The sequence below is a fragment of the Fukomys damarensis genome, unplaced genomic scaffold (assembly GCF_012274545.1).
Source record: "Fukomys damarensis isolate Sample0158 unplaced genomic scaffold, DMR_v1.0_HiC HiC_scaffold_37, whole genome shotgun sequence".
Lineage (NCBI taxonomy): Eukaryota > Metazoa > Chordata > Mammalia > Rodentia > Bathyergidae > Fukomys > Fukomys damarensis.
In genome coordinates this window covers 44,337,943-44,364,077 of record NW_022900949.1, presented here as the reverse complement: position 1 = coordinate 44,364,077, position 26,135 = coordinate 44,337,943, and the positions used below count along the sequence as shown (strand labels likewise).

General features: G+C 36.1%; 1 protein-coding gene across 3 annotated transcripts in view; it reads left to right on the top strand.

Annotated features, from left to right (window-relative positions):
* Pik3r4 (phosphoinositide-3-kinase regulatory subunit 4) overlaps nt 1-25,055 on the top strand; it is a 74,188-nt gene extending 49,133 nt beyond the window's left edge. For 2 of the 3 annotated variants that reach the window (XM_010625437.3, XM_033759471.1), the window contains exons 13-20: nt 450-615; nt 11,520-11,684; nt 15,385-15,596; nt 19,741-19,872; nt 21,964-22,064; nt 22,877-22,965; nt 23,209-23,317; nt 24,043-25,054. In XM_010625437.3, the coding sequence (XP_010623739.1) occupies nt 450-615; nt 11,520-11,684; nt 15,385-15,596; nt 19,741-19,872; nt 21,964-22,064; nt 22,877-22,965; nt 23,209-23,317; nt 24,043-24,213 (1,145 nt within the window). In that variant the 3' untranslated portion in view covers nt 24,214-25,054. Of the gene's footprint in view, nt 1-449; nt 616-11,519; nt 11,685-15,384; nt 15,597-19,740; nt 19,873-21,963; nt 22,065-22,876; nt 22,966-23,208; nt 23,318-24,042 lie in introns of all 3 variants that reach the window. The other variant, XM_033759472.1, reaches the window with a different exon arrangement.
* The last annotated feature ends 1,080 nt before the right edge of the window (nt 25,056-26,135 follow it).

Sequence of the window (26,135 nt, the reverse complement as noted above, 5' to 3'; positions counted from 1 at the left end):
TAATATACCCAGCATTTTTACATTTGAGGAAATTAAACCTCAAAGAGTTTAAATAAGTAGCCCAGTACCAGTTAAGATATGGTGGAAATGGGCTTTCGAGACTTTCATGCTCAGACTTTTGTTTATTCCCAGTTTACCTACGCTAGGATAATCATTACTCCATGCTACTCAATTAGTAGATGGTTAGGGTAGGAAGTGACTGCCTCGCCTTCTCAAATCGTGGAGAAAGGTGCCATGCAGAGTCTTTGGAAGCTCTGAGCAAATGCTTGTTATCTCAGTATCTTAGGTACTAATGCCTGTCAGGGTCCAGTAGACCACTACTAGCTAACAGCTGATACCTTTGAATTATTTAGTTCTCAAGCTAGTTGTTGGTGATTGTAGATGGAAAGTGAAGAGGAGGTTGTATTTACAAATTGTAGTTTAAGACATACCCCTTTCCTTTATCCTAGGGTGGCGTCCTAAAGGGCTACTAGTTGCACATCTTCATGAACACAAATCTGCTGTGAATCGAATTAGAGTCTCTGATGAACACTCACTTTTTGCAACATGTTCAAATGATGGCACAGTGAAAATCTGGAACAGCCAAAAGATGGAAGGGAAGACCACCACAACTAGGTAATATAGGATAAGAAATGGATCAGTTAAACATGCAAGTCAACAAATATCAATGGAGTGCTTTCTCTATAACTGCCACTATTTTAGGTGCCAGAGATATGGCAATACTAAATGGGAAAATTTCTTATTCTGTAGAACTTACCTTCTAGTGGAAAGTGAGAGACAATAAAAAAGGAGAAGTATAAATGACGTTGTGTTAGATGGTTAAAAAAGTTGTGGAACAAAATACAGAAGGAAAGAGAAATGGGAAGTACAGGTAGAGGTGGCATAGAAGGATTTTTAAACAATTGGCCAGACAGTACCTCCCAGAGAAAAATGATGTTTGAAAGACTTAATAAAAAATAATGGTAGGAGCCGTGTAGATGTATTGTGGGAGAGTATTCCAGACAGAAGAAATAGGAATTTCAAAAACCTTAAGGAAGACACATTTTCTACATATTTGAGGGATAGCAAACAAGACTTTAGGTGGAGCAGAGCAAGCCATGGGCAGAGAGGTAGGAGGGCCTAGAGACTGGACATCGCAGGCTGTTATAAAGGCCTTGGACATTTGTGAATGGAGCCTTTGAAGGGTTGTTAGTAGAGGAAAGATATGATCTACATTAGATGTACTCTGGTGTATTAGTTACTTTTCTCTCATACTGAAACAAAATACTGGACACCAAAAGTTGGAAGGGAAGGGGTTTATTTAGCTTACAGTTTGTAGAGGTTTCAGTCCATGACCAGCTGGCTCCAAGGCAGGCATGGCAAACAGGCGTGGAAAAGCAGAAACAACATGGCACACATGAGGCAGCAAAGGCAACTAGAGAGTTAAGAGTGTCTCTGCCCCTTTTAGCTTGTTCAGACTACTTAGGGCAGAGAGCACTCACCCTTAATCCTAGTGCCCTTGAGCCTAGCATTGCATCATCAGTTGAGTCCAGCTTCACACACTAGATCAATCCTATGACCACGTGAGGCTTTGGGGGAACATCGAGATCCAAACCATAACATCTGGCTTTTGTGTTGGAATGGACTATGAAGAGGGGGTAAGGCAAACAGTTAGGGGACTATTACAGTAATTAAAGGAAGAGGAGACGGTGGCAGAGGAACAGTAGTAACAGTGTAGATAAGGGGAAAGGCTTATATTTTGGAAATGTTTTAGTGTTAGAGCCAACAAGATTTGCTGACTAGATTAGCTGGAGTATGAGCAAAAAAAAAGTAAAAACTGATGACATGGCTGGCCGTGTCAGGAAAAGATTCCTTTCTGTATTTTAGATTTGTACAACTGTATACCGATGTCCCTGTCTGCTGATTTGCAGTCTGTCTCCAGCTCCCCCCACCCCCGTCTTATAGTTCAAATAACCATAGATTTGTTCTTTTCTGGTCTGAAAAGCTACTGGAAATCAAAATTGAATATCATCTACATTAAAGGATGTGGGAGTCTCTGATGCTTTTCTCATTGTTGGTTTATTGACTAATTAGGCAAAATATCAAACAAATATGTTTGATAAGTAAAATACTATTTGATAACTAAAAATAAAGTGGTACCTTGGTTCATAAACTTAATTTGTTTTATGGTTTTGGGGAAGATGGCCCCATTTGTGTATGTGTGGGGGAAGCTGGCCATAGTTAGGTTTGTCACCCAGCATAGAGTTTGTGCACTGAAGCAAAATTCTGTGGAATGCTTTTGAGAACTGAATTGTGAACAGAAGTGTTCATGAACTGAACTATTACTATAATTTAAGCCTCTTACCGGCCTGATAAGATTTTGTGCTAATTATGTATTTTTTTAAAGGGCTTTGTACTTTTATACTATGCTTAATTATTGTTTTCCTATTTGTTCTTTGCATTGCATTGATCAGAACAGAAATGCAAAAATCAATAAAAGAATTAGTCTAGCAATTTTTTACGTTAACATTTTATCATAGAACTTTCAAACCTATGAGGAAAGGTTGAAATGTCTTACAGTACATTCATATACTTTGTTTTGTTTTGGTTTTTGCTTTTTGTTGCAGGGAATTGAACCCAGAGCCTCATGAATGCTCAGCTTGCACACTGTTGCTGAGCTACACTTCCAGGCCCCATTTCATTGTGATTTTAGGAAAGGTGCAGATACCAGTACATCTAAAATTTTCACCATACATGTTGTTAACTAAGTCCCTTATTTATAGTTACCCTCCCCCCTTTTTTTACAGTACTGGGGGTTGAACCCAGGGACTTCACACTGGACTATATGTTCCTCACCCCTTTTAGTTTTATTTGGAAGAAGATCTTGCCAAGTATCTTGAGTTGCCCAGGCTAAGTTTGAACTTAGGATCCTTCTGCCTCAGCCTTACAGTGTCTTGGTGTAACCAGCTTTTCCCCTCTGGGTTCTTGTTCTGAGGCAGCAAAGAAGGACACAGCAGAACAGCAAGTAGTAGGGAACGGCCTGGGTGTGGTTTGTTAGAAAGAACAGAAAAAAGCCCTCACTATATGGAGGGGTGGGCAGGAAGACACCAAGGAAATGCCTGGGACTAGAGTTTTATATGGCATGCACAATAAAGGGGCAGAGGATGTACGAAACTGCAAGGCTGCTGCTTCTGCTGCGTGCCAGGCTTCCTGTTGTTATGGGTGGAACATAGGCACTGCCCTTTTCTGGAACATGCAACTTCTGGGTTTATGGGGCAGTAATAGAGTGATGTTAAAATGAGAACATACATACGTGTGTGTAGGTGTGTGTTTTACATATTAAATAAGAGTTCTTAGGTGGCTGCACCTTAGCTCCTTTACATTTTCTCAGAGGCGGGTGAGGAGGAAGCTGGTTTCCTTGGTCTTTTATGTTTCTGCTTCCTCCTTGCTTTCTTAACTTTCTGATAAATTTTTATATTAATTGTGTTACTTGGCACCTCTCTCTGTGCTGTTTGTCTCCTTTGTCTAAATGTTCTAACTGTAGAGTCTACCTGTAGCAGCAGAAGCTGCTTTTAGTAAGATTCCTTACTAATTTTTAATAAAGCCTATCTTTTCCCTGCCTAGAAGCTGCCTTTCCCTACACTGTCCCCAGTGGATTCATCAGTTCTTTGTTTTCTGTACTGTGCTCTTAATTTCCTTCGAGGTTTAACTCGTCTTGCCTTTAGTTTACTGCATTTATTTATTTAGGCCCTTGCACTTCATTGCTTTTTCCCCTGATTACCCTGGGATTACAGGCATGTGCCATAATGCCAAGCTATAGTTGTTTCCCTTTCTGACATAAAATGTATTATGTTATAAAATGCACAGATCTAGCTGGGTATGGTGGCACACTATCTGTAATCCCAGATTTGGGAAGCTGAGGCAGGAGGATTGCTGAGAATTCAAAGCCAGCCTGGGCTACCTAGTGAGTTCAGTACCATTCTGCATTGCATAGTGAGACACCATCACCAAAAAAAAAGAAAAAAAAAACACACAGGTCTTAAGTACACCATTTCATTTTCACAAATACATACATCTTTGTAACCTGAACCCCATTATGATATAGAATTAAACCACACCAGAATACTTCCTCATGTCTTTTCTGTTAAAGCCCTACTTCTACTTCTCCCTCCCTGTAATCATTCTTTCCCCCCTCACCATTATTAACATTTATTTAACATTTTAGACACCTTTGGTAATTATTTTCCAAATGGTTGTTTGTTGGTGTCATTAGTTACCTTCATTGTCCCTTTTATTTGTAGGATAAGTTTAATTAACGTGTCACTTTCTCAAATAAGAACTTGTAACTGTTTACTTTTCAGAAGCCCTTCTTATTTTCAATTTTTTTTAATGAGAGTCCAGCCTTCTGTATCCCAGTGTCACGTTTTAGATAGTGGTATCCTCAAAAGTTTGGCAGTTTTGTTGACTTCAGTCTTTGGAAAGTTTGTGTTGTGGTGGAGATTGGATTTCTCTGGAGACAGCTGCTCTCCTGCTTTGTTGTAATGCTTGTTCTCTTGTTTGTGGAGTGCAGTGGGCCTCGGTTTGGAGATGCTTCATCCAAGTTCCAGGTTGGAGAAGAGGCCAAGGGGAGGAGCAAGTAATTATTATTGTCTCAGCCAAGTGGGGAGCAGCTGATGGTTTGAAAGAATACCAAACCAATTTGTTTTCTTAGGAAACATTACTAGTACATTCTGATTATTAAGCTTTCCCCCTGTGCATTGTGTTGGCTGACCACTTAGTTCCCAGTCCTAACTTTCACATTTAATTATGACAGGTGATTTACACCACCTGGATCTTGGCTCTCCCCGTTTCTTATTTTAGTTAAACTTTCAGTTTGTCCTAGGAACTAAATTTTGAAATATTGTTGGTTTTCAAAATACATTGCAGAGATTTTTCAGAATATTTTCTTCTTGTATTCTAAATTAATTTTCCATGTCTTCTTGTGCTGTTTTTATTTCTGGCTCATTTAACTTCTTGATTTTGGGGAAGATTGATACATTTGGTCCTTGTTAAAATGGAAGTGATACTAAACATCTAAATGAGCCAGGATTGGTGGTGCATGCCTGTAATCCCAGCACTCTAGGAGGCTGAGGCAAGAGGATGACAAGTTTATGCCTAGCCTGAGCCGCTTAGCAAGACTAAACATCAAAGTGAATTTTTGTCAGAGTGGAAAGTTAAACCAATATAGAGTGTATACAAGAAAGTTGACAATGTTAAAGTTTCATACTTCGAGGTCACTGATAGCATTAGAAGTCAGAGTTTTTGAGTGGTATTGGCATAGGACAAATGTAACTCCCAACATTTTAGATGTCAGATGCGCCAAGTTTCAGGTCTCACCACATTGAGGAATGAAGTTGCAAACCAAAAAAAGGAAGTTAGAAGAATTTTATAGAGAATAAGGAGAAGGAGACAGCTCTTGGATTTCTGGTGGTGGCAGGTATGGCCCAAGTGGGTGACCACGGAGGTCCTTTGTCAGGGGTAATTTATATAGCAAAATCACAACGTGGGTGCAGTGTGGGTCAAACTACAATCAATCTGTAGGATTATAATGATAACTGCTTGGCTAATAGTGATCTAATAGGAAAATAAGTCATTTACCAAGCATCTCATGCCTATCTGGGCCCACTGGACCAGGTGCTACACACAGTATAATCTGAAGCTGTTTCTCAGTGGAGGACTGGGGATTTAGTGGTTCCACTGCCTCCTCACAAGCACAAGGTCCTGAGTTCGATCCCCAGTACAAAAAATAAATAAATAAATAAACAGCATAAAATCCTAGTAAGGCTCAGGGTATTATTATTAGTGCCCTTTGGTGGAATGCAGTTCAGACATCTTCCCTGGAGGACTTTTGACAGTGTATGTCATGAGCTGTTATAATGTACTGATCATAAAATGATAACTAAGAATAAACCCAGTGAATAGTTTTAAGGCTATTGTTTGTCTTTATTTAGAACAGTTAAAAAAAAACTAGAAACAAACTAGTTTTAGCAGCATTAGGGGTGAAACTGTAAATATAAAGGATGATAAACTGTAAAACTGATGTGGAAATAAATACCTTAGTATAAATAATAATGAAATATTGTGTAAAACATAAGTTCAAGAAGAGGATACAGAGTTTCTTTTTGGAATGGCAGAGTAAAGACTTCCAAAAAATATTCCCACATAAAAACAGAATACTGGCAAAAAGTAACAGTTTTCATAGAACTCTGGAAATTAAAGTTTTGTGATCCCAAAAGTGTTTAGTCAAGAAAAACATCTTACTCTGAGTAAGAACAGTGAGTCTCAAATGGTGTTTAATTTACTTAATTTTAGCACCTTCTTCCCGGCTCTGTGGTAGCCTTGAAAACAAACAGCTCCCAACTATGGTATCCAAGAGACTAGCTTGTTAGTGGCCACTGGAGGTGTCATGATGGCTTTGGTACTGCCCAAGACCCCATCCCTGGAGAACTACAAGTCAGGCCAAGAGGCAGGAAAGGGTGCCTATATACAGGAAGAAAGGCAGTTAGTGGAAACTATCTCAGTAATCTCACACAGTGCACATATAGGCTTTAGCTATTACAAATATGTTCAGAGAACTAAAACCAAGTTTAAAGACATAAAGAGAACAATATCTCACTTAAAGATTGTATAAGAGAAATGGTAAATAACCAAATAGAAATTGTGGAGTTGAAAAAAAAACAAAAAATTCACTGCATAATCTTAACTAAGCTTTCAACTGGCAAGAGAAAAAATAATTGGAAATTTAAAGATAATTGACAGTCAGAGATACAAAAAGAGAAGAATAAGGAAAAATGAACAGAGCTTGAGGAGACTTGTGGAGCTCCATCAAACATTTCAACACATGCATGAGTTTTAGAAGGAGAGCAAGGAGAATCTGGCTGTCCCTTGGTATCTGTGGGAGATTGGTTTCCTGCAGATACTAAGAGATGTGAATGCCCAAGCCACTTATATAAAATGGCATAGCACTTTTGAATAACCTGTGTATGTCCCAAATGAGTGTTACTGCCTGGACATGTCATAAGCAAACTGTTGAAAGGCAAAGAGAATCTTGAAAGCATCAAGAAAAAAATGACTTATTGCATCTAAAAAATGTTAAATATGTTAACACACATTTCATCAGAAGTGATAGAGGGCATAAGTCAGAAATATGGATGACATATTCAATGTTAAAAAGAAGACTGTCAGCCAGTAGTCTATATCTAGTAAAATTGTCCTTCAGAAATAACAGTGTGCTTCAATATAAATAAAAGCGCGAATTATATTGCTAGCATATTTTCCCTAAAAGAAATACTAAAGGGATTCCTTTGTGCTGAAATGAGAAGTCATTAAGACAATTAACTTAAGTCCTTCTGAAGAAATAAAGAGAAAAAGTAGAGCTAAAATTATAAATATAAAAGAAAGTGCAAATTATTTTTGCTTATAACTCTTTTTACCTGCTCTCCAATTTAAAATGAGTACTGCATAAAGATATAAGGCTATGTCTGTGGGCTTATAAGACAATTAATGTAACAGTAGTACAGTGTGACAATAGTTGAATAGATGAGGGAGGAGGAAACACCTATTAGAGCAAATTTTGTTTATTATTGCAACGAAATTGGTACTATATCTGATTGTTTTAAGATAATCAGTTCCATTTCTTAGGTCCACTACTTAAACTTAAAACTTTTAATAAAATTCAGAAACATAAAAATAGCTTGAAACTTTTAGTAAAATTAAAAAAAACAGAATAAGGAAATTAAGTATTGAAGAAAATCAAACAAGACAGTAACAAAAATAGAAGAAAATATTTAATACACAGAAAACAAATAGCAAAATGTCACATGTAAGTCATACCTTATCGATGATTACACTAAATGTAATCAAAAGGCAAAGTTGATAGGATGAAAAAAACTTGATCCAGTTATATGCCATATACAGAGATAAATTTTAGATTTAGAGGCACAAATAGGTTGAAAGTGAGGATTGAAAAAGATGTACCATGCAGATAGTACCTAAAAGAGAAAGTGACTACATTAATGTTAGATAAATTTTAAAAATTGCTCCTAGAGTCAAGCAGGCACATTTTATGATAATAGCATCCATACACCAGGAAGACATATCAGTCAAACGTAGGTACCTAACAAGATACATTCATGAAAGCAAAATACACAAAGGAAAAATTGATAATTGAAGGGAAAACCACCTATATAAGTGGCAGATTTTAATATCCCACTTTCCATATCAGTAGAACAATGAGGAGTAAGATCAACAAAAATCAAAGACTTAAATCTCACTATAAAAGAGACAGATTTAACATGTATCAATAGAATAACAACAGTAAGATACAGTTTTTTATGAAGTATATGGAATAGTTTCCAGATTAAATCATATATGTTCATAAAATAAACCTCATATTTAAAAGGACTGAAAGAATACAAAGTATGTTTTCCAACCACAGTAGAATGAAATTAGGTATCAGTAACAGGCAATTGGAAAATTCACCAGTATATGGAGGTTAAGTAGCATATTGGTAAATAGCTAATTGTTCTAAGGGAAATTAGAACATATTTGAGATTGGTGAAAATAAAAACACAGGGTACCCAAACTTAGACAATATTGCTTAAGGAGAATGTTACAGGGAAATTTATAGCTCTAAGCATTTGTATTTAAAAAGAAAAATCTGAAGAAACTAGCTAAAGAAGAACAAGTTCAACTGATGTAAGTGGAAGGAAGGAAAAAAATCTAAAAGGGAAAAAAAATGAAATAGAAAAACAAAAACCAAAACCAAAGAAATATCAACAGAAGCAGGAGTTGGTTCTTTGTAAAGCCCAACAAAATTGGCAAACATTTATGACAGTGGCCAATTTTAAAAAAGAATAGATTCATTACTAAAATCAGGAATTTATAAAAAGGGGTATTACTATTCACTTGACAGAAATAATAATATGAAGAGAATACTACAAACACTTGTATGTCCACAATTTATCCTGGATAAAATGGACAAATTCCTATAAACACACAGGTACTGAAAATGACTCAAGAAAGAGCAAATCTGACTAGACTTGTAAATAGTAAACAAAATTATTGTAAAAAAGAATCTTCCCATAAACAATGATTTTGTTTCAGAAGGCTTCATGTTGAGTTCTACCAAATATTTAAAGAATTATTAATCATCTTTTCAGTAGTCTTTCCAAAAGTAGAAGATGCTTCTTGACTTGTTCCCTGAGGTATATCTGTATATTAATCCAGTATCTCAACCAGGCAAATACACCACGAGGAAACTAGAGAGCTGTGCGGTAGTTAAGATAGGCATAAAGGTGCTCATCAAAATAGTAACAGACTAAATCCAACATGAAAAGGATTATATACCATGACTACATGCAGTTTTGCCAGGAATGCAGGAGTGGTCCACTATGAAAATCAGTCACTGAATAATGAGTGAAGACAATACAATTATCTCAGTACTCCCAGAGTATTTGACAAAATCCAATAAACATTTATAATTAAAACTAACTCGTTGAACTAGTGATAGAAGATAAAACCCACAACCAGTATTATTCTTAATGGTGAAAGAGTGAAGGCTTTCACCCTGAGATAAGGAACAAAACAGTATGCATTCTTGCCAATTCCATTGAGTGTTGTACTGAAGGTTCTAGTCAGGCATTTAAGCAAGGAGAAGAAATCGAAAGGTACAGAAAGCTGTCAATGAACTGTCCAGATAAGAAGTTAAGAAAAATTTCCAATTAAAATAACACTGAAAAGAATAAACTACTTATGAATAACTTTTAACAGAAAAAAATGGAAGATTTATATACTAACAAATACAAAAGATTATTTAGAAGAAATTACAGCAGACTTAAATAAATGGAAAGAAATCTGATGTTCATGGAATAGAATACTTAATCTTGTTCAGAGTGTATCTTTCCCAAATTGATATATAGATTCAATACCATTTCTGTGAAATTGCTGATTTTTTTTTCTTTAGACACAATAGTATGCCTCCAAAATTCACAAAGAACTTATAAGGGACCCAGAATAATTAAAACAATCTTAAGAGAAAAATTCCAAATTGGAGGACTCAAACTTGGAAATTTCAAAATTGGGTACAAAGCTACAGTAATCAAAATAGTGTGGCTTTTCCAAAGGATAGGTTGGTGAATAGAACTGACGTGCAGAAACACATTTATGATCATTGTTTTTTGACAGTAGTATGGGATGTTTTGATGGAGGAAAGAATAGTCTTTTTAACAAATGGTTCTGGGATCACAAGATATTCACATGCAAAAAGATGAATTTTTACAGAATTACTCAAAATGTACCATGGACCTAAAAGTAAGAAGTAAAACTATAAAACTTTCAGAAGAAAGCAAAGGCTTATAAATCTCCATGGTTATACATTAGGCAAGGATTTTTTGAAAATGACATCAAAAGTACAAGTGATAAAAAAATAGACGAATGAGACTTCGTTAATATTATAAATCTTTGTGCCTCAAAGGACACTACCAAGAAAGTGAAAACACAGAATGGGAAAAATGTATTTGACAAAGTAAATTTCATGTCTGATAAGGACCTGTGTTACTCAGAGTACATAAAGAACTCTTCTGACTCAACAATAAAAAGACAAGTGACCCAATGAAAAATCAAAAAGCAGATGTTTCTCCAAACAGGACGAAGGGCAGAGCAAATGAAAACTACAGTGAGATGTTTCACTTAGGGAAAAACAAAAATAGTAACAAATGTTAATGAGGATGTATGTAGAGAAATCGAGTAACATGTTAATGAGGATGTAGAGAAACTGGAACTGTATATATTGCTGATGGAAAAAAATAGCTCAGCACCTGTGGAAATCATTTTGACAGTTTCTCAAAATGTGAAACGCAGAGTTGCCATATGACTCCACAATTCCATTCCTTGGTATGTACCTAAGACATTTGTGAAATTTTGCTAGCAAAGTTATGTTTCTATTCACAGACTACACATCAGGTGACAGACACAACTATGGCTGTCTCTCACACAGACACAAACACAGCAGCCATCTTCCCTAAAATTCTAAAACAAAGTAAGTTTATAAACCAAGGGTCTACTGTGTTCAATCTCTGCTGTGACCCTGTTAGGTGAGTAGGGCACTCTTTGTAGGTGAGTAGACTGAGGCACAAAACAGATCAAGTAGCTTGACCAAGATTATATAGATTGTTGGTAATGGAACTTTGATTCATCTAGCCAGACTGTCAGGAATTATGGAGTGAATGAAGGGTGTAAAGCGGGAGGGCAAAAATTGAAGGAGAATTGGATCAGGACCATAAATACTGGGGTTCTGATTAGGAAAGAGGAAGGTCAGTCTTTCTACAATTTATGAAGATGGACACTTGAGATTATCAGAATAAAAAAGGTGAATTTGTACCATTGCTTTGGAGGGAGATTATTTTTTTAAGAAAGTAGAGCACTACTATGTGATATTAGATATTTGTAATAATGCGCTTGTAGCTGTTTCAGAAATGTTTATCTTCCTTTCTTTCACACAGATCTATTCTTACATATAGCCGAATTGGAGGACGAGTTAAGACCCTCACATTCTGCCAAGGTTCCCACTACTTAGCCATAGCATCTGATAATGGTGCTGTCCAGCTTCTTGGAGTTGAGGCTTCTAAGCTACCCAAGTCTCCTAAAATCCATCCTCTACAAAGCAGGTAACTATCTTGTCTTTTTTTAAACCTTGCATTTAGTACATCATGGGGGCTTAACTCTTCCCTGTTCCCTGCAATATAGTTTGGATCGCTGTGGTCCCTTACCTTGTACTTCTTTTGTTAAAGCCATGAAATAAGTAAGACTGCTTCTCCACTGAAAACCACCACATGTACTTAACTTTAGAAGACAATGCTTTTATATCTTATTTTCTGCCAATTCATAAAAGTGTTAAAGGGGCAGCTTTGAACTGACTCATACCAGGCTGGAATCTGTTTAACATAATTATTACATTGTCTATCTAACTACCAAAAGCATACCTCTGTCTGGCTGATTTTGAGATTTTGAGTGTTCTTAATTAGAGACACTAACATCAACATTCTCTTGCTTGGCATTAAAATCTCTGAAGTTGGTGAGAATATAGAATTTTTAGATGTATAATTTTTAAATACTCATTAATTTTATTTAGGAATTTGTATAAATTGTAGTTGTTTACAGATTAAACAGATATAAAATAAGATATTTAAAGTTATTTGTTTTTTTTTTTTGGTACCGGGGATTGAACTCGGGTCCTTGCGCTTGCAAGGCAGGCCTCCGAACTGCTGAGCTAAATTCCTGGCCCCAATATTTAAAGATAAAGCAGGACAATTTTTTGACTGACAAATACATTATGCACTGAGCATCCAAAGACAGGTATTACCTCTAACAATATATAGGTTAGTGGGAGAAGTAGATAAGTAGATGGTTCTAGTGTAATATGGTGATATGCCTTGGTATATGGGTAGCAGGAGCCTACTTGAAAGGGATAGAGGAGGAGACAGCCAGTGATTCAGTCAGGTGAAGCAGGGAGGCTGTGAAAGGCATGCCAGGCAGAAGTGTTGGACCTCACAGAAAGAAAGCAGAATGAAACTGTCAGTGGATAATAACTCATAACCATGTGTAGCTTAAGGCAAAAAGGTTATCTAGGATTTCTTTGTTTTGATCTTATTGTTCTGTTTTGCTTTTAAAAGCATGTATATTTTCAACACGTTCCTTAAACAGATTTGAACAACTTTTGTCCAAAACATATTACTATAACCTTTAACTAAATCAGTACGTGCCAGTTTCCCTTACAGTTTGTTTCAGCAGGTAATGAATATATAGCAATATACGTAGCAAACATGCACATTATATACGTGGTCATCTCCCAGGGGACAGCATTTTTCACTGTGAATGTTACTATCTTTAAACAAATATTTACAGTCTAGATCAGGAGATCTTCCCAGGAATTGTAGATTTTATTGGACCTTACTGTTATTTTACTAACCTGACTATAACATGCTCCAAAGAAACCTTGCTGTGAGTCATTTGTTTCATTCAGCATTTGTGAGTCATTTGTTTCATTCAGCTGTTATCATGACTCTTCCAAATTAGAATGTGTGGGAAGAATCATTTTCATTTTATTTGACATCTTGATTTTCATCATCCTTCTATAGTAGAATTTAGTATTTGTAAATATAAGGTTTAATCTAAGATAGCCTAAAATGTGGTCCACAAAGTAAGATTTTTTTGTGTTTTTAAGTGGTTGTAACAAAACAAAATGAAGAAGACTATGCATGATATATGTATGTGATGCAGAAAGTCTAAAATGTTGACTCTTTATAGAAAATGTTTACTGATGGGCCAAGGATGTAGCTCAGTTGTGCTGTGCCTGCCTGGCAAGTGCAAGGTCCTGAGTTCAAGTCTGGGTACGGGATGGGGGGTGAGGGGGAAGAAAGAAAATGTTTTCTTATCTTTAATTTAAGATATAAAAAATCTAACAGTCTAGGCCAGGGATTTAGCTCAGTGGTTCTGCCTCCTGCATTTTTGTTTTTTGTTTTTTGTTTGTTTGTTTGTTTGTTTTTGTTTTTTTGTTTTTTTTTTTTGCAGCAGGGATTGAGGTCGGGACCTTACACTTGCAAGGCAGGCAGCGGTACCACTGAGCTAAATCCCTGGCCCGCCTCCTGCCTTGTTAAGTGCAAGGCCCCAAGTTTGATCCTCAGTACCAAAAAAAAGAATATGTGTGTGTGTTGTGTGTGTGTGTGTGTGTGTGTGTGTGTGTGTGTGTGTGTGTGTGTGTGTGTGTGTGTAAAAGGTCAGGGCAGTATGTAGTAATTATTGATGATGGCCAGTGTGATTTATGTTTTTGTGTAAAATTGTTTAGGAGTCTGGGGATCAAGCTCATGTACTCAGGCAAGCTGGGCATCATCCCCAAGCCCTATGACATTCAAAGTTGTCAAAGTACCTCAGCTTCAGAAAAACTGGTATACAGTAGAATAGTGCACCACAACCCAAAGAAATAAATTACTGGCTTATGCAGCAATAATGATGAATCTTAAATACACTTTGCTAGGAAGAAATTAGATCCAAAAGGCTATGCATTGTATGTTTCCATTTATGTGACATTCTGGGAAACACAAAGTTACAGGGAGGATAACCGATCAGTGGTTTCTGCAAATTGAGATAGGTAGGTTGATTACAAATAGACTGCACAAGATAATTTGGGGATGCAGAACACTTTTAGGTAGTTCTGTGGTGGAAGGTGCAAGCCTATGTATTTGTCACGACCCATTTAAGTGTATTTCACAAAAAGGTGACTCTTACTGTATGTAAAGTTTTAAAAATCAACCAGGATACACAGGAAAGGTGGAACACAGTTTGTGACAGATGAATTTCTTTTACAAATGAATCATGTAATCACATGGAAGGGGCTTACCATAGAGAATAGAGGAGCCAACCTGAGTAACTCAGGAAACAGTGGCTACCAGGAGACTAATGACAAAAGGAACTGAACTCAAAACATTGTATCCAGTTGGTTATTTTTCACAGGAGTGCAGTTTAACAATTCTGAAACTACTTTCTAAGATTGAAAAATGAGTAAGAATGAGATAAGGAGAGCCAGCCCTCTCACTAATGGAGAAAGAAGGTACAAATAAAGGGCCAGGCTAGAATGAAATGGGACTGAATAGGAATTGGAGATTTCACTATGGACTAATGATAGAGAAGCTGCATATATGTGTGTACGTATAAATAGGTATATATTTATGAAGTAGTGTGTGTTTGTGTGTGTGTGTGTGTGTGTGTATATATATATATATATACACACACACACACACACACACACACATATATATATATATATTATTTCTGACCATTGAGAAACTAAAAGAAAACATCAGACAAATCCAAATTGAAGGATATTTTCCAAAATAACTAACCAGTAGTCTTAAAAACCTTCAAGATTGTAAAAGACTGAGGAACTGTCACAGATTGGTTCTTTGGTCAGTAAAAGGATATTTGTGGAATACAAACTCATAATGAATGCCTTCTGCACTGGAACCATGGTTAATCTCTGTTTCAATAGTTCTATAGTTATGTAGATGAAGGAAATGGTTTTATATATATAAGATATGGGGAGAGCCATTACATACATAGAATGGTTATATATAATATAAAATGGGGAGATGGTTATAAGATGAAGGGAAGCTGGGTAAAGGGTATACAGAAACTGCAACTTTTGTAATATTTCTGTAAGTGTAAATTTTTTATAGCTTTAATTATCTTGATTAGGTCACATAATTTTTATATCTTACCCAGGGATAGGATCTAAATTTACCTTAAATGGCAATCAGTACTGCATTTTTGGTGACTAGAAGTCTTTAGCTTTTGTTTTGCATATTTTTCTAGGATTCTGGATCCCAAGGAGGATGGCTGTGTTGTAGACATACATCACTTCAACTCTGGGGCACAATCTGTCCTTGCCTATGCCACTGTGAATGGCTCTCTGGTGGGCTGGGACCTCAGGTCTTCAAGCAATGCGTGGACATTAAAGCATGATTTGAAGTCAGGCCTTATCACCTCCTTTGCTGTGGACATCCATCAGTGCTGGCTCTGCATCGGTAAGTTGACCTTCAGGTAATTGGTTGGGTTTTTAGTGCCACTGATGCCTATAGTTGCTGTCTTGTCAGTGCTGGTTTTCCTTTTTCTTTTGTCAATCATTTTTCCCCATCTCCTTTTCCTTTTTCATAACTGTGTTATCACATGTATTTTATTTTTCATTAAAAGGCATCTTTGAAAATGAAATCAGTATCACAAGTATATAACAGTTTCCTTTGTCCTTATGTTTAAGGGAGCCTCTTTTCATTATAGTGATCAGATTTGCTGATATGCAGAGAAGCAGCAATTTTAATTTAAGGAAAATAGTGTTTGAGTTAGAGCAGACAGTTTTAAATTCTAGTAACCTCAGCCAAGCTGTTTAACTCCTTAGTCTCAGCATTATCATCTTCAAATAATACTAATTTCAGAATTTGCTTTGAAGATTTAATAATGAGTTAAAAGCACCCATCACTGCCTGTTGTGAGAGAAAAGCAAACAATGGTTTCTCACTTTTTCCTACCTCTTTGAAGATTGGTGGTATAGCATGTGATCTAGCTTACTTCTTTTATTGGTAGTTTTTTTTTTTAGTGTTTAATTATGTAGATGAACTCTGGAAAATATATATATAATAGTATGACCCTTACCATTAAGAGGTTACAAACATTGCCATCATTTTCTCCTCTTTTCATACAGTGCCCTCCTCCTAGACCCTAACAAAACTACTTATCTGATCAGTTTCCATAGTTTTATCCCTTTCCAGAATGTCATCTAATTGGCATCATGTAATGTACACTTTTTTTCACTAGACATAAAACTTGTGAGACTTTTCCATGTGGTTGCATATGTGGGAGTTTTTAATTTATTGTTGAGTAACATTTCATTGTATGGATAATTTGTGTTTCCATTCTCTAGTTGATGGATAATTGAAGAGTTTGTTGTCTTAGTTTTTTACCTTTTCTAAATAAACCGGCAAAAATTTGGAAATAGGTTTTGTAAGGACATATATTTACATTTGTTTCAGGGTGCATACCCATGAATGGGATTGCTTCTGATATAATTATTTTTAATTGACAAATAATAATTGTATACAGATGTACTTATGGGAAGCAATATGATGTTTCAATAATAATATGCTTACATTGTAGAATATGTAATCAGGCAATTACTCTCACCTTACATATATTTTTTTACTTATCTTTCATATTTATTTAATTGCTGTTGCATTAAAAAACTAATCTAGAATTCTTGTAACCATTTCTAATTGTGAAGTATGAATATTTTGGTTGAGGAGCTAGATCTTTTTTTATTTAATGAAAAAATAAAACCAGATGTCATAACAAAATAGAGAATAAGAGTAGGTAATACACTGTGTAGTTATCTTCAGAGTAGTTTCTCAGAGTACAAGACATAACCAAAAAGATTCTTACAAAAAGGAAACAAATAGATAATACACAAAACTTTTTTTTCAGTGAGCTAAGATAAACTAATAATGTAAATGAAACAAAGTAGCATGTATATTGAAGTATTTCTGAAACAACAGAAAATGTAATTTTGGGACGTGTTTGAGCTTCTCCCTACTTCCTATTTATCTCTGTTATTTTGATTTTTATATGTATATATAGATATAAATACATAGTGTTTCTCATATAAGAGAAACCATGTAATATATGAGCTTGTATGGCTGACTTATTTCACTTAATATTATTTTTTCAAGTTACATCCATTTACCTATGAATACCTTAAGTTTATCTTTCTTTATTGCAGCATAGTATTCCATTGTATATAAATACCACATTTTCCTTATCCATTTATGTTAATGGACATACATTCTGTTTTCAAGATGTAGCTATTATATTTATGCTGCTATCAGCATGAATATGGATACAACCCTATAATATGATGGTTTTAACTTTTTGGAGGAAGATACTTAGAAGGGTGATAGCTGGGTCAAATGGAATTTCTATTTTTAGTATTTTGAGGAATCTTTACATTAAATTGATAGTGGTTGTAGTAGTTAACATTCCAACCAACAGTGTAGAAGAGTTCTTTTTTTCCTACGTCCTCACCAGCATTTGATATTATAAAGTTTTTTGAGGGTAACCATTCTTCCTGGGATAAGATGGTTTCTCAGTATAATTTTAATTTTCATTTCTCGGGTGGCCAGCCGTGATTAAAATTTTTTCATATATTTATTGGCCATTTGTAATTCTAAGAAATAGCCATTCATTTGGCTGCCCATTTTTAAATGGGTCTTTTGTTTTGAGAAGTCTTATTTTATTTTTTTTAGTTCTTTATATATTCTAGATGTTAATTCTGTCTGTGAAATAGCTAGCATTTTTTTCTCCCTACCCTACAGAGTGTGTCTTAACTCTGTTACTGGTTTCCTTTGCTGTGCAGAAGCTTTTGAATTTGATAGGATCCCATTTGTTGATTCTTGGTATTATTTCTTGTGCCATTGGAGTTCTGTTCAGAACGTCCTTGCCTATACCTATGTCTTCAAGAGTTGTACCTATTTTATCTTCTAGCAGATTGTTTCTATTTTAACATTTAGATTTTTGATCCATTTTGATTTTAGTTTCATACATGGAGAGAGATATGGTTCTAGACTCAGTATTCTGCTTGTAGACATCTGCTTTTTCCCAGCACCATTTATTACAGAGGCTTTCTTTCCTCTGGTTTTTGGCTTCTTAAAGATGAATAGCTGTATGTGCCTGTGGTTTTTTCTTTTCTATTCTGTTCACATGTTTGTGATGAAAACATTTAAAACTTATGGGGATTTAGCTCAGTGGCACTGTGCCTGCCTTGCAATTGCAAGGTCCTGAGTTCAATCTCCAGTACCAAAAAAAAAAAAAAAAAAATAGAAAGAAAACATTTAAAACTTCTTTTAGCAATCTCAAAATACGCAATTCATTATTACTAAATATAGTGAGCATTCTGTGCAATAGAGTACTAAAACTTATTCCTAAGAACCTTTGAATTCTTTGATCCATGTCATCAACCCTTTACTCATCCACCTTACTCTCTCTTACAGTTCTTTGAACTTGCCCTTGAGAACTTACCACACCTTACTTTTTCCCTCTCCAAAGAATTATAGTGGTCTTTGCTTGAGTTTAAGTTTCTGGATTCCCTTATATTTGCATATTTGTGATATAATTAATTACCTGCCTTTTCCTGTATTACTTTTTAATTAGTTTGTGTGGAATGTATTATATTTTTGCCTTCTGTGTAAAAAAAGTACACAGGTATAGGAACTTCATGCTACATCTAGCACAGTAGCTATCACACATCTCCCAGATCACCACATGTAATGATGCCTCTCTAGCAGCCTGGTCATGGCTGTTTGAGTCATTGTCCTGGAGTGGGATAGGCTGACATACAGAGGGACCTAGGTTGTCCTTTGTGTTCACTGCCCCCTAAGTGCCATCTCTCCACTGGGATTGGAAACCAGTTCATGAACATGCTGTGTGCTCTGTCATTACCAGTTGCTGGGTGCTAGAGCAGGAATTATTCTTTTTTTTTTTTTCTTTCCAGTACTGAGGATCAAACTTGGGACCTTGTACTTGCCAGGCAGGTGCAGCACCACTGAACTCCATCCTGGGCCCAAGGCATTAATCTTTTGGGACAAGGAGGGGGTATCTTCTAGGGTTTAAGTTCGTATGAGATGTTACAGAGGCACTGGATGCCCATACCTATCGCCGAGATGTGCACATGGGAAATACTTGAAATGTGCCAATAGCAACAAAAGCTACTACTGCTTTGGTATAGTAAAATCTAAAGTGATTTTTGGGTTATCAATAAAACGTGTTACTTAAGCCTGTCTGAACATTTGACTTAGCAAATTCAGTTTTGTTCTTTTCTAGAGCTTCTGCTTTTGTGGGTGCCTTTGGCAATTAGTAGTGGTGTCTGTAATTAAATGAATTATTCATTTTAAATTTACATTGATTAGTAATATAATAGCATTATGGTAAGTACTTTGTATCTTTTAACAACTTGTGCTGTTTGAAACTGGGGACACAGCTTCATGAAAACAACAAAGCCTTTTTCTAAGTGACTAAGGCAGTTTTAAAATACATTAATTTAAGCTACTGCTATTTACCTTTTGTATAAATGGAGCCTAAGGTGCTTTGATCATTAGATATAACCTTTTTGTGCTTTTTTTCCCTTAAGGTACAAGCAGTGGTACTATGGCTTGTTGGGACATGAGGTTCCAGTTGCCAATTTCTAGTCACTGCCATCCTTCCAGGGCGCGAATCAGGCGCCTCTCTATGCACCCACTGTACCAGTCTTGGGTGATTGCAGGTAAGATGGAGGATTGGCTTTCGTGGATTGGGGGATGTTTTTTGGAAACTGAATTATGCCCTGTTCCTAAGACTGATGTTTTTAGAATTTTACTTTTGTATATAAACCAAATAGATCTAGAATTTGACCACATTTGACTGTTCTGAAGCTTCACTGTCTTCCTAGTGTAAACCACTATGATTTGTTGCCTCTTTTAATGTAATAGCCTCAACTGCCTGCTTCTCTGTGTCCCTTAAGGTTGTTTTTTCTTCTTCTTAATACTTTCTAATGTTATCTTATTCCAAGTATCCGAGAAACTTTTCTGTGGTCCAAAAGGCTTTTAGGGGAGCTGCCTTTTGCCCACTCTCTGACCTTCTCATTAGTCAGGTTCCAGCAGGAAAGTGATGACACACCAAAGATCAGAAGATCTATTTTTAAGAAACTTTTGCAGAGGTGAGAGTATAGTAGGGGTTCCACAAAAGATAGTGCAGTGGCATGGGATTAGTAACAACACAGCAGAAGGTATTGGGAGTCTGGTCACTGAAATTGGGAAAGACGTTGAACCTTGAGGATAACAGTCGTTTTGAAAGTAGGGATGCCACCACCCTGGATGACTGACTTGACTTTCTTCTCTCCCTTTGATCTCCTGCTGAGGCTCTTCATAAGCATGTGTTAGTTTTCTGTGACTGCTGTAGCAAGCTTGTTAAGCACAAAATCTGTGGCTTAAGACAACAGCATTTGTTTTCTAACAAAGCCTGAAGTCTGAAATGAGTTTTGTGGGCTAAAATGAAGATGGCAGCAAGACCACGCTTCTTCTGGAGGCTCTCAGTGTGAAATGTTGTCTGTCTTTTCCTGCTTCTCTCCATCTTTACAGCCAGAAGCACAGCTTCTTGGTTCTTTGTTATATTGCCTTCTGCTGCTGTTGTCACATGTGCCTACCTCTTATGGTGCTTGTGATCACACTTCAGGCCTCTCTGGATAGTCCAGACCAATCCCCACTTTCAAGGTCCTTAGAGGTTCAAAGTCACTTTGTCCTTTAAGGTGATATTTATGGCTTACAGGAAATAAGATCTGGATATTTTGAGGGGCTGTTAGATTGCCACAGGCCAAACCCCCCTTGAAGACAGAAGATACAAGAGCCTATTGGTGTGGTTCATATAGGTCTGCCTTACAGCAGGGAGTGCACAGTAAAAAGCACCACTGCCCTTTCTTCCAGTAGTCTTTCTTCTGTTCCAGCCAAACCAGTTCGTTGCTTGAACTAAGCACACTCCTGTATCAAAGATTTTGTATTTTAGCTTCCTTACTAGACAGGACATTCCATTGAAAAGAATTTTTGTACTTTATTTGCCATATTTTCTTCAGTGCCTAGGACAGTGACTAGCCACAGTAAATATTGCTGGCTCAGTAATACCAATAAGTGAGGAAGCCTGGTATATTCTCTTTCCTCCTACACCACAGCACATAAGGGATAGTTGCTCTTAGGCCTGCACTTTGCACTTTTGGTAATCTGCCTCTCTACTCTATCACAAATAGGCTTCAGTTGGACCAACTACTCAGATTTCCCCAAAACAAGAGATTTTTGCTTGATGTTTCTTGCTCATTCCTTTCTTTCTGGCCACAGTGGTCTACCTGCCACCTCTGTCTGTCCAGCTTTACCAGCCTTTTCAGGTAAATCATTCAGCTAAATCATCTTGTCTGTGAGGTGACCTTGCTTCTCACCCACTGGATGTGATGTTTTCTTCCCGAGTTCAGGTGAAACTTTGCACTTTGTTTCTTTCTGTCTTAATCATTTCCATGTATTTTTTCCCCTCCACTTCTAGACTGTAAATTTCTTGAGAGCAGGATCTATGTATGATTTTATTTTTCTACCCCACACTTGTTTTCAGCTGATTGGTGATCAGTAAATAATACTGCTATATCACTGTTAGATTATTTGGAAAAAACTAAAACTCCTGTCTGATAGAAGAGGTAAAGTTGTTTGAAAGTTCTAGTCAACATTTCTTACAAGGTGGGAAAATGGAAATGGATACAAGCTGACTGTATTATCTACCATGATGTGAAAGCTATGAAAGTGAGTTCCTCCTTGCTTAATAATTCTGGACTTTGTCTTAGCTGTTCAGGGCAATAATGAAGTGTCCATGTGGGACATGGAGACTGGTGACAGAAGATTTACTCTCTGGGCCAGCAGCGCACCACCACTTTCTGAGTTACAGGTTTGTCTTCAGTTTTCACTGTAATGGATGATGTTACTGTCCACATCCTAACAGGATCTTTTAGCAAATGTGTTCTTTTGGGCTTTTGGGTTATGTTTAAATTTGGGTTTTTAATAGCACTAAGCATCATGTGGCCATTGCTGTACAGGTATTTTCTAATCCTTAAGCTTGCTACTGTTTGCCTCATTGAATGTTTTAATTGCTAACTCCATTAGGTTTCTGATATTTCTTTGGAATCCCAGTAGACCTGAGTTAATCAGGCAAATCCTGGATTGAAATTTAGGTTTTAAAGAATGGAATATAACCTTACATATACAGAGGGCCCTTACTTAAAATGTTTTGACATTATAATAATACAGAAAGTGATATGCTTTCACTACTGTACTTTTTATTTTGGTCTTTTTCTGGGTTAGCAGTATGTGTTATACTCTTGTGATGTTGGGCAGCAGCAGTGAGCCCTGCCTCCCGGTTGTATCACAACGGTAAAAATTGATACTGTAGGCTAAGCATATTAAACGAATTTTCAACTCACGATGTGTTTATTGGAACATAACTCCAAGATAAATTGAGGAGCACCTCTTTAGTTGGGATCATGCTCAGGATGGTTCCAGAATTTCAGAAAGCTAAACAGGCTATACCTCTCTGTTCAGAATGATAAAGGCAACTGTATTTTAAAGTCCTAATATGTCTCTTATTTTTTCAGCTGACCAGATGCTTATAAACTATTGAGAGTTAACTTGCCTCTGGAAATGGTACTGTCATTATGGGCACACTGATATCTTTTATTTGACTCCATATTTATTTCTTTTAAGCCTTCTTCTCACAGTGTCCATGGTATCTACTGCAGTCCTGCAGATGGGAATCCTATCCTGCTAACGGCTGGCTCAGACATGAAAATAAGGTACAGTATCTCAAAATACTTCATACTTAAAACATCGCTGGATACTTTGGTTTATGAAAATTATCAACACCTTGCAAGGACGACTATCAATACACTTTATTGTAATTAATGATAATGTTATTGGTTTTGGAAACATCTCTTGTCATAATGTGAACAAAGCATTGTGTTGATGAATATATACCAGTGATTAATTCTTGCCCATTATTCAGTAAAGATCATTAGCATTTATTTCCTCTTCCTTAGGTTTTGGGACTTGGCTTACCCAGAAAGATCTTACGTTGTGGCAGGAAGTACTAGTTCCCCATCTGTGTTCTACTATAGAAAAATAATAGAAGGCACCGAGGTTGTCCAGGTATTATACTTTTTATTTGTGTTTCTTTCAATCTATATAGGTACAAAAATGACTGGTCAAGACTGTCAGTCCTTTGAATTTAAGAAATACGTTTATTTTCTCTTGGCTTTCTGTATTATAATAAAGATTATACACATAAATGTGTAACTCAAAATGAATAGTAGGCACTTTACAAAGGAATGAGAAATATATATGAAAGAATTTTTTATTTTCCTTAAGCCAAGAAAATTGGCAGACAAGTTAGTACTAGCCCATGATCACACAGCCAGTAAACAGAAAACTTTAAGATTCAGACACAGCTTTTGAGACTGTAAAACTTTATTCTTGTCACATTTGAAATATTGTCTAAGTCATTTTATAGTCTGGCCAAAGTAAGTCTCTATGCTTCCTAAGGATCTTTAGAAATAGGTAGAACATCTGATATATTCTGTTCCCTTTTTTCTTTGATGTTAATAAAAGTTAATATGCACAAAATATTGGCGATTAATAAGTGTTCCATATTTGTAAGTGGCTACTCAGCGTATTTAGTGACTGGAAATCTAGATGTTATTTTGGACCAACAGATTTTACTTTCTTTGCTTAGTTATTTGTGAAAGCCAATTACTTTAGACAGGGTTTTAACTTTAGAGCAACAACATATTCTAGAGGCAAGGACACTGATAGGAAGTAGAATGTTACACAGATTTCATTTCTGACTTTCTCCTTGACTTCTAACCATCAAACAGGAAATTCAGAACAAACAGAAAGTAGGACCAAGCGATGATACCCCTCGAAGGGGCCCGGAGTCTTTGCCTGTGGGACATCATGATATCATCACAGATGTTGCTACCTTCCAGACAACACAGGGCTTCATTGTGACTGCTTCTAGAGATGGGATTGTAAAGGTGTGGAAATAAAAATCTACTGATTTTTATAGAAAAGATATATCTAGAGAATGGAAGAACAAATTAATTTGCTTAATTTAAAAACCATGTCTGTATTACTCTTTCATAACTAACAGATCCCACTCAAAAGTAGAGAAAGCAGCTGACTTGGCTAGTTTACTTGTGCAAATCTCAGCAAGAGTCAGCCAGACAACATCTGGGACTTTTTATTGTATATGTCACAGAGGTGAGAAATATCAAATATGGAGATAAATATGATCTCCGTCTATTTTGTATTGAAAAAGATGGTTATAAGCTATTATAATGTAAACAGTTTTGTTATTAAAAATGCTATTCAAACCATTGACACTGTATTCAAACATCCTATGAGTTTTTGGTTTGTTTTGGGTGGTGTTTTATATAGTAAACGTAAGCAGCAGATAAACAGACTTGAGTGCCCCAAGAAAGCAGTGAGAAATACTCTGGACTTTCTGCTTGGTTACCATATCTTTGTATTTTACATTCTACCTTATTAGTTATTTAACACTATAGAATTGATTACTTGTGTATCAGCTCTAGAGAAATGTGGCTTTTCTTGACCATTATGATTTTTCATAGGGTCTATCAAATGCCTCTCTACTATCAGCTTTCATTTATCCAGTGTATTTATTAAATTTATATTTTTAAAATGCCCAAACTGGCTTGTGCTACTTAGCTAAAATCTTTCAAGGTTATAGATTATGTTTGTAACTGACCTGATAATTTTCTCTCCCCATTTTATTCTCTTCCATTTACAGAAGACTTTATCGTGCTCAAAATATTTTACTTTGAAATTAGTTATAAGAGTATAAAACCAAGGGCCAGGGATTTAGCTCATTGGTGCCACCGCCTGCCTCACAAGCGCAAGTTCCTGAGTTAGATCCCCAGAACCAAATAAAAAGAATATAAACCCAAAAATTTGAAAAGGTAACCTGAATCTGGAGAAAATACTACTTAAGAAATACACTAAACATTTAAAAATATTCTTATAAAGTTCAGTTTGGTACATGACAGTTTACAGTGTACACATCCAGCTTCGTGATTTAGCACTCGTAGGTTTTGGATGAGTAAACAGAAGTGTCAGGAAATCCCAGCTCTTCGGAAAGGGCAGAATGTTAGTAACCGCACTCACGAGGCCACCTGGCTTAGGGGATTTGTGGACTTTGCGACATTGGCATCGGCCTGTTGTATTTCCTCTTTCCTTCTCAGTGTGCTGCGACCATATTTACAGGATTCTGGCCATTAAGTCAGATTTCAGAGTCTGCAGGGTTAGGGAAATTTTTTGTTGCATAAATTGTTGCCTGCAGAATAGGCTTTGGGATAAGCCCTGAGATTTAAAGCTGTGAGACATGCTGACCAGGGATATTCTTTTCTTCCTGCTATCCTTCCTAGGATCTCATTTCCCAGATAATTTGTATTTTTAAAAAAGAGTATTTGGTTAAATTGTTACTTAGTGTTACAATCTGAAGTCACATCTCTTTTTTTAACCTCTGTTTTCTTTTAACAAGTTTGACTCATAGCTCCATGCAGAGGTAATGGGAGGCAGGTCCATTATATTCAGTTAACTTACATTTTTCAGTCAAGAAGTGGTACTGTTTATTTGGATTCTTGTTTTTAACTCAAGCTTATTAAATTTACATTTAAGTTAATTTTTGTTGCTTTCTACTTTTAAGAGAAAGAAAAATCAAGGAAAGTGCTGATACAGGGATTTATTTTGAAAAAAAAAGAAACTTCGGTTTGCAGCTTGGCTTCAGACCCCTAACTTACTAATGATTAAATAAGACCCAAAAATGCTAAAGTAATCTCAGTCACCAAGGTAATATTTGTTTGATGTACTTTACTTACCAACACAGAAAAAAAAAAAAAAAAAAAAAAGATATATATATATATGTTTGTATATATATATAAAATATTGC